This window comes from Nannospalax galili, unplaced genomic scaffold (assembly GCF_000622305.1).
Source record: "Nannospalax galili isolate Female #2095 unplaced genomic scaffold, S.galili_v1.0 scaffold136, whole genome shotgun sequence".
Lineage (NCBI taxonomy): Eukaryota > Metazoa > Chordata > Mammalia > Rodentia > Spalacidae > Nannospalax > Nannospalax galili.
Window position 1 is genome coordinate 4,372,760 of NW_008340872.1, and position 15,043 is coordinate 4,387,802.

The window sequence follows — 15,043 nt, forward strand, 5'->3', positions numbered from 1 at the left end:
CTAATTCTTCCAGTAAAATAGTCAAGGTCTTATTCATTCATTTCCTCCTCCTTTTCCTTGTCCCTTCTCTGTCCAGGTCTCCTCACCTCCCTTCCCCTCTCACCCTGCCAAGCTCAGCAAAACAAGTCTGTAAAGGGTTTGGTGATGACTGCAGTTTCTTGTATCCACCAGGGATCTTGGAACTCTGAATAAAAATTCCAGGTAAGAAATGGAGACTACAAAGGCTGATTAGAACTTCAATTGTGTGGAGGGGTTGGGATGGTGCAAGTCCAGAGCCTCATTATCTTGGGCCATCTTTAGTCCCCTTAAATGGTTACTTATTGTCCACGTCTGTATGAGACCTAACATCCTTGTGACTATTAGGTAAATTCTTTGGAATGTAGAAACAGATCGCTATTGTCCAACCCAAATGTGAAGAATATTGTCAGATAGCATCTAACGTCTACAGTAGAGATTTCCTCTTGCTTTACTATAACAGACCTACCCAAAGTGCTTACCAGTGTATCTGAAGTGCATTTATTTATGCGTCTTTGTTCTGTTACTATAAAAATTTCAGACTACTGATACTCTGTTGGAACATGGAAATTAGGGTAACCTAAATCTGTGTTCTTGGGCCACAGTCACTCATATTTGACTCCAGAATAAACTCTTATCCACTTTGAGGTGAAAGCTCTGTTTCCTGCATGGACAGAATGTATTCCCTGAGGACGAAAGGGGACTGCTGTACTGAGATAGCCCAGTACAGAATTTTAAGTATTGACAACAGAATTCCAAAGTCTGAGGCAAAGACTCACCCATTGAATTCCAAAGACACTATCCAACTTACACAACTCATGTGGGCTGTATTATCCATGTACCAGAGAGAGTGTCTTGCGAGCAGTTCTCAGGTAAGGCTTGACCCCTCAAAAGCAGTTAGAAGGAGAAAATTCTATGGGTGGAAAATCCCTAAACCATTTGAAGCATTTTTTTTTGGTACTTGGAAGCTAATTAATTCAGGGGTGGTATGCCAGAACTAAAGTATTCTCACACCAACGGTTCTCATAAACATCCCAGGGTGGTACTATTTAATTCAGAAAGAATCAGACTCAAAGCCTAGCCTGGTGGCTCATATGTGTAATTCCAGCACTTGGGAGGCTGAGACAGGAGGATCACTAAGGGTTTGAAGCCAGTTTGGGCTACATAGTGAATTCCAGGACAGCCTGAACTAAAGTGAGATCTTGCTTAAACAAAATCACGGTCAAAGAAGGGAAAATAGCCTTTCCAGTTTCTTGGCCGGTTACCACCTCGTGGAGGAAGAGCTAGGTCAAGTCCAGGACTTTGCATTCTAAACCTTTTGCTAAACGTCAGAAACACTAAAATAGGAAGTAAATTTTATGTAGTTTTATGAAGCAAACTGGGGAGTGTGACTTGGGGAAGACACTGGGGTCCTTGGGTGTTGTTTATTCCCGGCTGAGCTCTGGTGTGGTGTCCACCAGTTTTCCCTCCTGCCTGTCGACTCGAAGTCAGAGGTTGACTTTCTGGAGAAGTCTATCCTTCCAGCCCTAAGGCTCTGACCCAGAATGAGTGAGGGGCGCCTCTCTGCTTCACAGCAACAGCGATGCTGTCTGTGTAAGCTTCTCCAACTTTTTTTCTTGCGGTGCTACTGGGTGATCCTGGGCCCTTGGGGGAGGAGGATCTTTTTCCTTCAATAACAATGCTCAGCAATAACATGTGACAAGGTAATTCCCAACAACCTCTGCCTTTTCTATCTCAAGGAAAGCGGGCTCCCAGGTGTAGACAAATTAGTCAAAGGTGCACCTAGCAGTACACCTCATCCATGGCTGGGGGCTTGCGGCAATGCAGAATTCCCGGGCTCTGCTCAGCTAGCTCTCCAACCATTCCTCGGCTCGCTAACGCAGGGCCTAGCCACGCTTACGAACCGTGGGGAAGGACTAGGCGAGCCGTTGCTCGTTTAATTTGGGTCCCTCAACTTTCTCTATCGCGGCGGAGGACAAGGATCCAAATTTCCTTTCCAAAGACTGCACACGCCCAATGACAACCGCTGGGGAAACAGCAGGACAGCGAGCATGCGCACTAGAGGCGGCGGGCAGGCGACCTTCCTCAGGCCCCGCCCCTTGGGCGTCGTCCCGCCCCGGCACTTCCGCCTGCGCTCCTTTTCCCGCGCATGCGCAGACGCGCTTTACCCGGGAGGCTCCGGGGCGCCGGAGATTCAAACTTCATGGCGGCCGCTTGGTCCCAGGGTTATCGCGGAGGATGCGCCTCTGACCGCCAGGGCAAGCGGAGCGACTCCTCGCTGCTGGGGAAGCGGCTCTCGGAAGACTCGAGCCGCCATCAACTGCTGCATAAGTGGGCGAGCATGTGGAGCTCCTCGAGCCGCGACGCGACGGAGGAGGGCGCTGAGCCGCCCGAGGACGCGGAGGCCGCCGACTACCCGCTGGTGTTCCTGTGCACGCGCTGCCGCCGGCCGCTAGGCGACTCGCTGAGCTGGGTGACCTGCCAGGAGGACACCAACTGCATCCTGTTGCGCTGTCAGTGTGGGCTGGGGGCCTTTCCAAGTAGCAAACCCCGAGGTCTCACGGAAAGGGGAGGCGGGTCTTCTCTTTTCCGGCGTTCCCCATCCCAGAAGTGCAGCGGTTGCAATCGTTATTCAGAAAAAGTGACCAAGTATTTGGGGTGTAGCCTGGCCAGGTCTTACTACTCCCCACGGGTATTAGAGGGCTCTTAATTGGTAAATGGGGGTGTTAACGATTGATTTGGGAAAGGAAACTTTAGCCAGGTGCTTTCCTGCAAGGGACTGTCAAGATTGATTTCTCAAATCTCAAAGGTTCAGTCAGCGGTCGCATTTAGTTTCCACCAACTGCGTTTACAACCAGGGGGTTCACAGATAATAGTGCTGTGGGGGTTGGGGGAGTAAACTCAAGTGTACTGCAACGCCATCAGAACGAGAAAGGAGAATGTAATGAAAGGATTAAGAAAACAGGAGTTCAAGTTTTATATTGACAGTAATTGCCAGAATATATTTAGGGCTAAAGTGGTTCACTGTTTTTTTGCATTGGTGTAAAAATGATTGTTATTTTTGGACCTCCTGATTTTTTGAGAGGAAGTTTATGCTCTGAATTCTCTAAATACTCTGATGGAGGAAATTCTCTAACCTTTGTGGAATGCTTTCCTGAGGTGTAATATTGGATACGAAGGAGAACCCCAGTGTTCACCAAGTAATGAATTTTCTGGGACCTGTTGTTTTCTGTAAGGATACCTCAGTTTTAACAGTCATTGATGAATTCCTTTATAGCAAGAACATATATTTCCTGATTCATTCAGTTACCTTTTGCACCTATTAAACGATGTAGACAAGTGTAGAAGTAATAAAAGACCTTTGGTCTCTACACCTCATAGTCCCAGAGTTACATAAACTTATTTATACTTCCAGATATGTTCCATGCATATATATGCATATTTATGTTTTAACTGCTTACGTGGGAATCGTGGACTGCCACTGACTAGCTGAGTATCCTTGAGTAAGCTGTTCACTCTGTGCCTCAGTTTCCTCTAAAATGGGGGATAATTCATGGAGTCATGGTGAGGATTAAATAAGTTATGGAGGTGTTGCTGATCCACCCCTTCTCTTTTTTTTTTTTTTTAAAAAAAAACCTACTTTTATGTGCATGAGTGTATCGCTTGCATGTATGTAAGTGTACCCATGTCCTGCAGTGTCCCCAGAGGTCAGAAGAGAGTGTCAGACCCTCTAAAACTGGAGTTATGGAAGGTTGTTAGCCACCAGGTGGGTGCTGGGAATTGAACCTGGGTCCTCTTCAAGAGCAGCCAGTGCTCTCAAATCTCTCCAGCCTCCCACCCCTTCTCTTGATAGAAATCCAGGTTGCCACCATTAATTAGAACAGCATAAAATTGGGTAGAGATTTCTGATACAGCAGAAGCTGCTCTTTTTGTTGGATTTATTTTGTTTATGGCTTTTAAAGAAATAATGTGTTACTCTTTCAATTTGTATCCCCCCACCCCATTTTTATAGCTTTTCTGTCTTGCTTTTGTATGTAAGCATACTGCTGTTTCTGTTAGTTTTTAAATTTTAACCTATATAACCTATCTTGGTTAAATCATTTGATTTATTTCCATATTAATCATTGTTGCTGAGTTCCTTTACATTAGGAGCACAGGTTTTCCATAGTGATTTTACTGAACTTACAACCCCTTTGTACCTGTTAATGCAGGGTGTAAAAGTTAAAGCAAAACAAAATGACCCCTTGGATTAATTTCTAATCTCTCTTGCCTCATTTTCAGTGTTTCATTTTACTTTGTTCAGGTTTATGACATATAATTTGTGTGTGTGTGTGTGTGTGTGTGTGTGTGTGTGTGTGTGTATGTGTATGTATGTATCTTGCTCTGTTTCCCAGGATGACCTTGAACTCTTGACCTGCCTCAGTTTTCTAAATGCTGAGATTATAGGTGTGTGCCCCCACACCTGACTGAACATTTACATTTTATTTTATAGCCACAAGATGATGATTTACCTTTAACGTAATGTTTTTTGAATTTATTTCTCAACTCCAGTAGGTGTTTTTTGTTGTTGTTGTTTTTTTTTGTCTTTTTGAGTACCCCCAGCTGGCCTGGAACTCACTTTGTAGACCAGGCTGGGCTTGAACTCAGAGATCCGCCTGCCTCTGCCTTCCCCATTGCTGGGATCAAAGGTGTGCGCTACCATGCCCGGCAACTCCAGTAGTTTTATTAACATAGAAAAAACTTAGTAGCTTTTCCCATTCCTGAATTGTTTGCTCCATCTTCAAGAAAACGTCAAGTTTTCAAGTTGGAAAATGCCTTTCTGTTATTTTCACAAGCACCAACTTGGCTGCATGTACAATTCCTGGATTCCGCTCTTCATTTTCTCCAGGGACTCAGCATACAATGCAAAGGGTCTCAGGCCAGCGTGGCCAAAGCTTAAAAACAAGATTTAAGAAGGGGCCAGAAAATCAAGAGACTTACAGGCTGTTGTAAAGAATAGGAATCTAATGAGTGAGCCCTTGGAGCAGGATTGTGACAGGAGTCTGTTCGTTGTTCTGGAACAAACAGGAGGGGGTGGACTAACAGTACTACTGTCTGAACTTCTAGAGTAGTTGTCTAGGCAAGAAGTGGTGCTGATACAGGGCCTTGAGTAAGCTTTGTGAGGCAGAGCTTGCTCAGTATGGCAAGGCCCTGGGTTTGATAGCTAGAACCATACAGACCAAAAGAAACTCAAGGAATACATGTCAGTTTCTAATTTGAGCAACTGGATATGTGGGTGTGAGTTTACTTAGGAAGGGTACAGCATGGAAGGAGGTGATCTCAGAAGTCTGTGTTGGCCATCACATCTCATCCCTTTTCATTCCTCTCCTTTGGGAATGTTTTGTGCTGCTTCTGGGATTCAGCTGTGGCCTGTCCAAGATGTTTGACTGGGGACCTGCACAGTTACTTTTAAAGAACTGAGCTCTGTCTTTGGCATCTGGAGATTTATGTGCTGGTTCTTAACATCTTCCTTGGTCTTGATCCTGATTTCATTGTATCTGGTAGTTCTTTGTAGGTTGTTACTTGAGATTCTGATTGGTCCAAGTTGTACTATTGATTGAATTTTCTCTGGTAATTTTATTTGTTTTCTTAATGCTGGTTTTCAGGGAAGGAAATCCACCATCCTTTTCCACAAGACCTTCAGTATCGATCCGTGTGTGTGTGTGTGGTGGGGGTCTTTGGATCTTTTTCCTAGTCCTCTAAGTTCTAAAATAAAAGTTACAGTTGGGTTAAAAGCTCTCTGAATGCCCATACCTGTAATGTAACACTCCACATTAACAAAGCTCTAGCTGCTTTCTTCCCAGGTGTTTCCTCGAATGTTTACGTGGATAAGGAACAGAAACTATCCAAACGAAAAGATGAAAATGGTTGGTAAGGAAGATTAAAAACATTATGTGTATGAATGTTTTACCTGCATGTATATAAGCGCATCCATAGGTGCAGTGCCCATGGGGGCCAGAAGAGGGTGCTGGATCCCCTCAAACTGGTGTTACAGACTTGTTGGCAGCCATGTGGGTTCTGGGAACCAAAGCCTGGTCCTTTACAAGAGCCGCCAGTGATCCTAACTGCTGAGCTATAGCTCAGCCCCAGGAAGGAAGATTTTTATCTATGTGATTGTTATGCTGCGGAAATTGTTTAAAGGGAAAGTCTTCTATCATTCCCAGTATGAATGCTCAAGATAGAACCATTTTCATGGTAATTGAATCCATACAAAATTAGTCAAAAAAGTCAATTCTCCAATGATAATAGTCCCCTTTAGATAGTGAAATGGAAGTTTCTAAATTTCTAAAGGCAAAAGTAACACTCTGTCTGGTTTTAGGGCTTTGAGCTCGGTGCTGAAGAGAATTTAAAATGAATGTAGATGAAAATATCTGTCTTAAAATCTCAATGTCAAAGGTGCCCTGTTCCACTGGTTCCCACCTTTTCATGCCCTGGCAACAGAAAACATGAATTCAACATCCACATACATGTGCACCCAGCCTACTGGGTATACACCCAAACAAGCCTCTCTGTGACCAGTAGCAGCTAACCTGGGAACCAGAGCAATCCTTGTGTTGGCCTCTGCAAGGGTTGAAGGGACAGATACCTTGTCACAACTGTCATCTAATCAAGCTCTGCTTTTTTTAATTGCTATGACAAAATAGGAAATGTGTCTTACTGAGGTAAAGAAAACCTTAGGCAGTACATGGAGAAGGAAAAGTTGCTAGATATATTTTAACATGCATTAAAAGTACTGATCTTTAATTTTTAATCATGCTTGAGTATTCAAATAACGTACATTTTAGTGTTAAAACTCAGAAAAATTAAGTTGACAATGATACAGATGATATGTATGTGTAACAAATTATGCTATTGACATGTAAATGATACAATCTGGAAAAGTCAGCCTTGGATCACTTTTTAGTCTGTGGATGAAGAAAATGTGGTTGAGGAGTTAGAACCAGGCCAAGGCCACAGCACTGGTTAGCAGAAAAGGCTGATGCTGGGGTTTTCCACTCCTCAGTATTCTTTTCTCTTGTTGCCCAGCTCACCTCATGTTGTCACTCTCCATTTTTGTCATGTCTGTGTGCCCACTGCTGTTGTGTGTGCTTAGTATGTGTTCATTAAGTCAGCTTAAAACTTTTTATTTAAATTTATGTTAAGAAACATTTATATTGCTGCCGTAAGTATATTACTGCCCAGAACTTGAAGGTAGCTCCAGAGGTAATTACAGTGAAGCAAATATTAGGCCTCGCAATTATTGCTTGTCTGGGTCTGAGCCTGTGGTCTGTTCTATTAGTGCTAAGAGATTCATAACTGGTAAGTATTGAAGGCAGTGTGTTACGGAACAGGGACTTGGTTCTTTTTTATAATCAGAATTTGTAACTTGAAAAGGAAGTTGACCTGCTTCACTCTGATCCGAATTTATTTAATGTTGTGTGGTTGTATGACCTAAATCCATCTGCCTTAAATTGGGTTTCAATAGGGCCACGTACTCCACACTTTTGGAAATCTTATATTTCTTTAGGATCTTATGGGTTATTCCAGAGGCCCTTCCTATGAATGGCTGAGCCGTTCTGGTGGTCAGCCAAAGCACAGGTTAGGACTGGGCTGTGAAAGTGGCGTGCTGCCTCTGTTCTGATTCCGTCCTGGGTTGAGGATCTTATAACTGATCTTGTTTCTTGTTTAAAATCACTTTGATTTCTGGCACTGCTGGTGAGTCTTGTTTGATGATAGGCTGAATTCTGTTCAAATCTCTGATGTGACAGCAGAAAGATGCTGCAGTGATAACAGCTACTTCCTGTCGTTCCTCAAGATTATTCTAAAAATTTGAATTAGTGGGGATGATAACAAAATACCCAACCATGTTACTTTATAAAACAAGGAGGTTTGTTTGGACTCCTGGTTCTGGAGGAACATGGTGAAAGGGCCACATCCAGCTATGACGTTGATGACAGTCTCCAGGTGATGCAGAGCATGACATGGCAAGATTGAGCTTTGTGTGGAATGTGCCTCTTTCCCTCTTCTGGCCTCTTTCCCTCTTCTTATAAAGCCACCAGATTTAGTCATTGAGGCCCTACCCAGATAACCATATCCAATCTTTTTTATTTCTTGACACAGTCTCACTATATAGCCTTGGCTGGCCTGGAACTCCCTATGTAGACCCAGTTAGCCTCACATTTGAAGAGATCCACCCACCTCAGCCTCTCAAATCCTGGGATCAAAATCTGGCAGTCTTATCTAATTTTAATCACCTTCCAGAGGCCCCACTTCTGAAAACCATAATAAGACTTAAGTTTCTACCCCTCACTACTTCACAGTGGGGCTTAAATTTCTACATGTGCTGGAGGGGACAAACCATATGTTTTGATTGATTTTGAAAATTCAGATTAAAAAATGGCTTACTGGCTGCTCTTGCAGAGGACTCAACTTTGGTTCCCAGCATCCACATGGTGACATAGCCTCCTGCAACTCCAGTTCAGGGGATTTAACACCCTCTTCTGGCCTGCACATACTTACATGCAGGCCAACAACTAATAGGCATACAATAAATGTAAATCTTGAAAAAATCTTAACCATTTATCAGTGTTTTAGAATTTCAAGTCTCAGATGTTTCTAAATACTCTTTTTAAACTTAACAATACATGCATCAGATGTAAGTTCTGAATCTTAATGATTTGTGGTAGCCTCCTAATTGATGAAGTTTGACCTATAGCATGGAGATTTGCCACTTGCCGTCTAGTATAGGTAGGGCTCTCTACTGTGTTAAAGTTCTTTGCCACTTACCAGTCTTCTTTCTACAAGGCAGCACCTAAGTTTAGAGATCCTTTTTTCTTTTTTCTTTTTTTGGTCTTTTTTTTTGAGACGGTCTCCCTGTAGCCCCAGCTGTCCTGGAACTCACTTTGTAGACCAGGCTGGCCTTGAACTCACAGAGATCTGCCTGCCTCTGCCTCCTGAGTGCTGGGATTAAAGGTGTGTGCCACCATGCCTGGCGAGATCCTTTTTCTTAAAGTAAGTCAGTGTGTTTACCTGCCACTGGAGCAGGGTTGGCAAAGCCTTGGCACCATCTTGTGTGACTGTTTCGGTGCAACAGTTTTTTGGTTCTGTGTTGCCTCTGCTGCAGTGCTTCTGTGCTACGGCGGCAAAGTTAGTGCTTACATCAGACACTAGATGGCGGAAAGCCTGAAGTGTTTATTTTCTGTTCCATTACAGAAAAAACCTACCTCTGTTCCCACCTAGAGTGTTCATAATGACCTTTGGTGGGCTGGTTAGTTGACAGTGACATTAAGAGATCATGAAGAATCTCTTTGTGTCATTTCTAAAATTTTAGATAAATACCAGATCAAGGACTTTACATTCTATAAAAACACTGCCTCAGTATTTTATATGTGGACCTTGTCACAGAATCATCTTACCATCATTTTTTTTCTTTCTTACATATATGTAACAGTACAATCAAAATAAAGCTGGTTGTAGTGGCACATGCTTGTAACTCCAGCACTTGTAATGGGAGGCTGATGTAGAAGGATTGCCTCAAATTTGAAGCCAGCCTGGGCTTCATGAGATTCTGTCTCAAAGAAGACAAAAAAACAAAATTTCCCATAATCCTCGCCCCCCAAAATTTGGTGAGAATAACATACTTTTTAATTGAAGTATTTAAGGGCTTATGGATTTTACTTTTTATTTAAGTTACATTTTTTTTGCATGTGTATACACATGTGCATGCATGTGCCTTGCTGTGCATGTGGAGATCAGGGAACAACTTTCATACTACAGCTGTGGGTCCTGGGGATTGACCTCAGGTTGTTAGGCTTGGCAGCAAGAGCCTTTACCTGTTGAGCCATCATGGTGGCCCCTAGGCTTATGGATTTTTTTTTTTTTTTTGGTCTTTTTGAGACAGGGTCTCCCTGTAGCCCCAGCTATCCTGGAACTCACTATGTAGACCAGGCTGGCCTTGAACTCACAGAGATCCACCTGCCTCTGCCTCCTGAGTGCTGGGATCAAAGGTGTGCGCCACCACGCTCGGTGGCTTATGGATTTTTAGCCAGGAGATTTTTGTTATACGTGCTGTGTTGCTACTTTCCCCCTAAATGATGTTGTCTCTTTTTGGCAGCGTTCTTGAGACTTTGCACTGTGCAGGCTGTTCCCTCAGCCTCGGCTGCGTGTACAGGTGCACTCCCAAGAACCTAGATTACAAGAGGGACTTGTTCTGTCTCAGCGTTGAAGCCATTGAAAGGTAGGTTTGGTGGATCAATGACTACGTCATAACTGATCGCTCACATTTAGGTTTTCACAGAAATTGCTATGAGCACAACAATTCTAAATCAACTCTGTTTGGTTAAATATATTTTTGAGTAATAATTTCTGACAGTGAAGCCAGTGAGCTTTTTTCCCCTCTGTTTGGGTCTGACTTATTTGGTATTAGAAAAGTCAGACACTGAATTATAGTAGAAACTGAGAAATTCTTTTTTTTTTTGTTTTTTTGTTTATTTGGCTGACCTTTATTGGATTCTGTAATTTGGCTTTTGGGTAAACAGATTTATCTGAAAATTTTCAAAGCAATTTTCTTTCTTTTTTTTAAAAATATTTTATTATTTTTATCTTATGTGTGTGTGTGTTTACCTTATGTGTGTGTGTGTATTACAGAAGTTGGATCCCCTGGAACTGGAGTTACCGACAGTTGTTAGCTGCCATGTGGATGCTGGGATTCGAACCTGGGTCTTCTGCAAGAATAGCCAGTGTTCTTAACTGCCAAGCTGTCCTCCCATACCCTCCCCCTCATTGTTTTTTTTTAAAGACAGGATTTCAGTATGTAGTCTTGATTAGCCTCAAACTCTTAATCCTCATACTTCTGTTTCCTGAGTGTTGGGATTATGGGTGTGCATAACCATGCCTGGCAACAATTTTTGAGCCATTGTATGGATCAATATGTACTGTCCAATCTTCCCCATCCCCATTACTAACTTCTAAGAACACAAAGAGGGGTTCGGGTTGGAGCTCATAGGTAGAGTGACTGCCTAGAGACTTGGGTTCCTTGCCCAGAACCCTGGGTTCATTGCCCAGCACTGCATAAACCCAGTGCAATCTTAGCACTCGGGAGGTGGAGGCAGGAGGATCAGGTTCATCCTCCAGCTATGTAGGGAGTTTGAGGCTGGCTTGGGATACTTGAGATTCTGTTTCAAAATCCTCCGTGTCCCACCCAAAAGAATATCATGAAGAATGGGCATTTCAAAATTGGTTAGGAAAGAATTTGGGGGGGGAGGGCTGGAGAGATGATGGTTCAGAGAACTGGCTACAGAGACCCTGGGTTCCCTTTCCATCCACAACCCCAGTTCCAGGGGATCTGATGCCTTCTCTGGCCTCTTTGGCACTGCATAACATTGGTACACTTTATATACATGCAAGCAAAACATTCATACACAAAAAATAAATTTAAAAATTAAATGACAAAAAATTTTACTCTAGTAGATCACAATAATTGAAGTTATTTTTGAACAGTTGAATTTAGGATACAAGTTATCTTTTAGGGCAGGATATTCATGCCAAGGAGTCTGGGTTTATTTTAGAAGTGTTTTCCCACTTGCAACATTTATTTACAGTTTTATTACTTGAATGGCATCAGTTTTAATCACCTTCTGAAATTTTGCACATTACATTCTTTCAGGAATATAATCTGTAGTGCTTCCAAGGGAAGATTTATTTGACAGAATGCCGTGAGGTTGCTACATGTGATGCAAGACTTTAAATGCAAAAAAATCACATTTTCTTCCTTATGCTTCAGTTTATCTTGTTGACACTGAGCCTATTTTTCTCATGTTGCTAGGCCAGTTTTTAAAAAATTAATTTATTTTTATTTCATGTTTTGCCTGTATGTACATAAGTGAACCATGTTTATGCAATGCCTGCAGAAGTCAGAAGAGGGTGTCAGGTCCCCTGAAACTGGAGTTATGGATGGTTGTTAGCTACCAGGTGGGTGTTGGGAACCCAACCTGACTCTTCTGCAGGAACAGCCAGTGCTCTTAACTGATAAGCTATTTCTCCAGCTCCAATTTAAAATAACAGCAACAAAAACCCCTATGTAATACTTTTTCAAAACATGATACCATCTTACCCTAGAGAGTTGAGCAAAACATGACTTAGAGGATACCTGTTGAGGTTATCCAGATCTTTTTTTAATTTTGTGAGTATGAGTGCCTCTATATAAGTGCACCACATTCATGCCTGGAGCCTGCAGAGGCAAGAAGAGGACATTAGATCCCCTGGAACTGGAGTTACAGATAGTTGTGAGCCACCATGTGTGTGCTGACAGTTGAACTGGGGTCATCTGCAAGGGCAGCCAGTGGTCCTAACCACTGACCAATCTCTCTAGCTCCAAGGTTGTTCAAATCTTGATAATCATGAGTTGTTCCCACAAATTACTATCTATTAAAAGTCAAACTTGAAAATATTCATGTTTCTGAAGTCACAAAAAGCCAGAAAGCAATGGCTTCAGGACCAGTGACTTCCTTAGCATTGGTAAACTTGCCCTTAAATTTCCAACTGTGAGAATGCTTTGCCACCCAACTACCTAAGGAATAAGTTTATTCTATTGATGAAATTTATTTATTATTTATTTATTTATTTATTTATTTATTTATTTATTTATTTATTGGTGTTTTTGAGACAGGGTCTCCTGTAGCCCTAGCTGGCCTGGAACTCACTATGTAGACAAGGCTGGCCTTGAACTCACAGAGATCTGCCTGCCTCTACCTCCCAAGTGCTGTGATTAAAGGCGTACACCACCACACCTAGCCTGATGAAATATTTATAATGGAAAATTAAGATGTAGAGATATCTGAACCAAGCCATTAGGGAAAGAGAAGTGGCTTATGTAGTTCAGCTTCCTAGGAAGGTCACTGTGAAAAGATTAGCTGTTGTGTTCATTCACTTAGTACTTATGGGTATAGTAATGTGCATAGAGTTTGCATTATTAGCTGATTTAGTTTGATATGGTTTCCCTTTCATATTTTAACTTTGTACTGCCCTGCACTTCAGTTATACTTTAGGGTCCTCTGAAAAGCAGATTGTATCAGAAGATAAGGAGCTTTTTAATCTTGAAAGCAGAGTTGAAATAGAAAAGTCTCTAAAACAGGTAATTTTATTCTGAATGTTTTGTCTTGTGTGAACAACTTCCTGTCAGTAAAGAAATGACTCCTTCACGTGATGTCATGATGTCATCTGATCTTAGCTCTTTCATAGTAAAAAAGTGTTTATTTCATTTCAGTTCTTAGTCAAGTTGAATTGTAAACCAAAGCTGTATCAACAGAATATTGTGCACATTCATGCCAAGTCATAACATGTATTCTAAAATAAACTAGAAATGTAGCTTTGAAGCAAATCAATATTTAAAATTTTTTCCAAATACTTTTATGTGTGTACATGTATATGTATGTGTATGGGGCAGTGCCTGTAACAGCAGTCTTGTGGAGGTCAGAGGATAACTTTATAAGAATCATTTTCTCCTTCATCATATGGGTCCCAGCGATCAAACCCAGGTTCTGAGTCTTGGTGGCAGGCACCTTTACTTGATGAGCCATCTTGATGGCCCAAAGGAAATATTTTATTCTCACCTGGTGTAAACATTCTTTTTTTTAAAAAAAAATTATTTATTTATTTATTTTTATTTTGTGTGTATGCGTGTATTGCCTGTGTGTAGGTAAGTGCACCCATGTCATGCAGTGCCTGTGGAGGTCGGAAGAAGGTGTTGGATCCCCTGGAACTGGAGTTACAGACAGTTAGCTGCCATGTGGGTGCTGGGATTTGAACCCAGGTCTTCTGCAAGAACAACCAGTGTTCTTAACCACTGAGCCATCTCTCCAGCCCTGGTATAAACATTCTTATTGCTGAAAACTAATATGTTCTTGAGACAGACAAGGTGGTAAATGAGTGTGTAGTTGTAGATTGCGGGTTGAGACTGCGGCTAATGGGATTATAATTAGGTCATAATGAAACTCATGCCTCTGAAGAGTTTTGTCAGGCCAAATGCCCCTATATATCATGCAAAACATCCAAGTCTTACGAGCGATATGTATTTTAGTCATTTAACCATGAGTCGCTAATCATATTCACATTTGTATTCATCTTTTCCCATTTGATAGATGGAAGACGTCTTGGCAGCATTGCAGACAAAGCTGTGGGAAGTTGAATCGAAATTGTCCTTTGCCAACTGCAATGCCTGAGCTCCATCTCATGCTTCACCCTGCCCTGGTCCTTATCTCCAGAACTGTAGAAATCTGTCTATAGCTATGTGTTATGGTAAAGAGATATCTGCTCCCCATATTGAATTTTAAAGCCATTTTATAATACATGCCAAAATTGAAAAATTGAAGGTTTTATTTTTATAAAAACTGGGTTTTTCTGAACTATTCCATTTTTATGTATGTTTTCTATTTTTTTAAAAACTGTGTCACTTAAAAAATTCAAGGAAATCTTAGTTTTTCTCACCTACTTTGTGGTTTGTTCTCTGAAAACTAGTGTTTAAACCTCCCTGGAAAAGCTGGTCAGCTGAATTATTTATTAGAACAATTTGAAAACTTGCACAGGAGTAGAAAATGTGTAGTAAGATCCCACTGTGCTGTTCATCCTCCTTTATCCTTAAATCCTGAAGAATACTTACCAAAGAGAGTAACAGTCATCTCTAAGGGTAAGGTTCTAGCAGAATTTATTGGATTTTGATTTTCTATAATGTAGATCTTTTATAGTGAACATGTATGATTTTTACAGTTAGGAGAGAATAAAGATTTTTAAAGTACTTGAGGGTTTTTGTGTTTTTTTTTTTTTTTTTCTTTTAAACAAGCTAAATGGTGGCGTTTAATTAAGATCAGAAATTCTGGGGCCCTGAAAATCACATATTCAGTGAGCATGGCACTGTGGTAGACTTGAAAAGGTAAGTAACCCCCAATGTCCCAGGCCCCTTCTGGTAGAGATGAGGGCTCACAGCAGACCTGCAGGAGTAACTCACGCAGCTGCA

The 15,043-nt window shown here is 41.7% G+C and overlaps 1 protein-coding gene across 1 annotated transcript; it reads left to right on the forward strand.

Annotated features, from left to right (window-relative positions):
• The first annotated feature begins 2,164 nt into the window (after positions 1-2,164).
• On the forward strand, positions 2,165-14,824 carry Mis18a (MIS18 kinetochore protein A). The gene is made up of 5 exons (XM_008836039.3): positions 2,165-2,528; positions 5,859-5,925; positions 10,148-10,270; positions 13,069-13,165; positions 14,172-14,824. Exons 1-5 carry the CDS (start codon positions 2,165-2,167, stop codon positions 14,250-14,252), a joined length of 732 nt encoding a protein of 243 aa, XP_008834261.3. The 3' UTR covers positions 14,253-14,824.
• Positions 14,825-15,043: the final 219 nt, after the last annotated feature.

Coding starts and splice junctions, on each gene's coding strand:
- Mis18a (XM_008836039.3), top strand. CDS start 2,165: ATGCGCAGACGCGCTTTACCCGGGAGGCTCCGGGGCGCCGGAGATTCA. Junction 5,926..10,147: donor CGAAAAGATGAAAATGGTTG/GTAAGGAAGATT, acceptor TCTTTTTGGCAG/CGTTCTTGAGACTTTGCACT. Junction 13,166..14,171: donor TAGAAAAGTCTCTAAAACAG/GTAATTTTATTC, acceptor CCCATTTGATAG/ATGGAAGACGTCTTGGCAGC.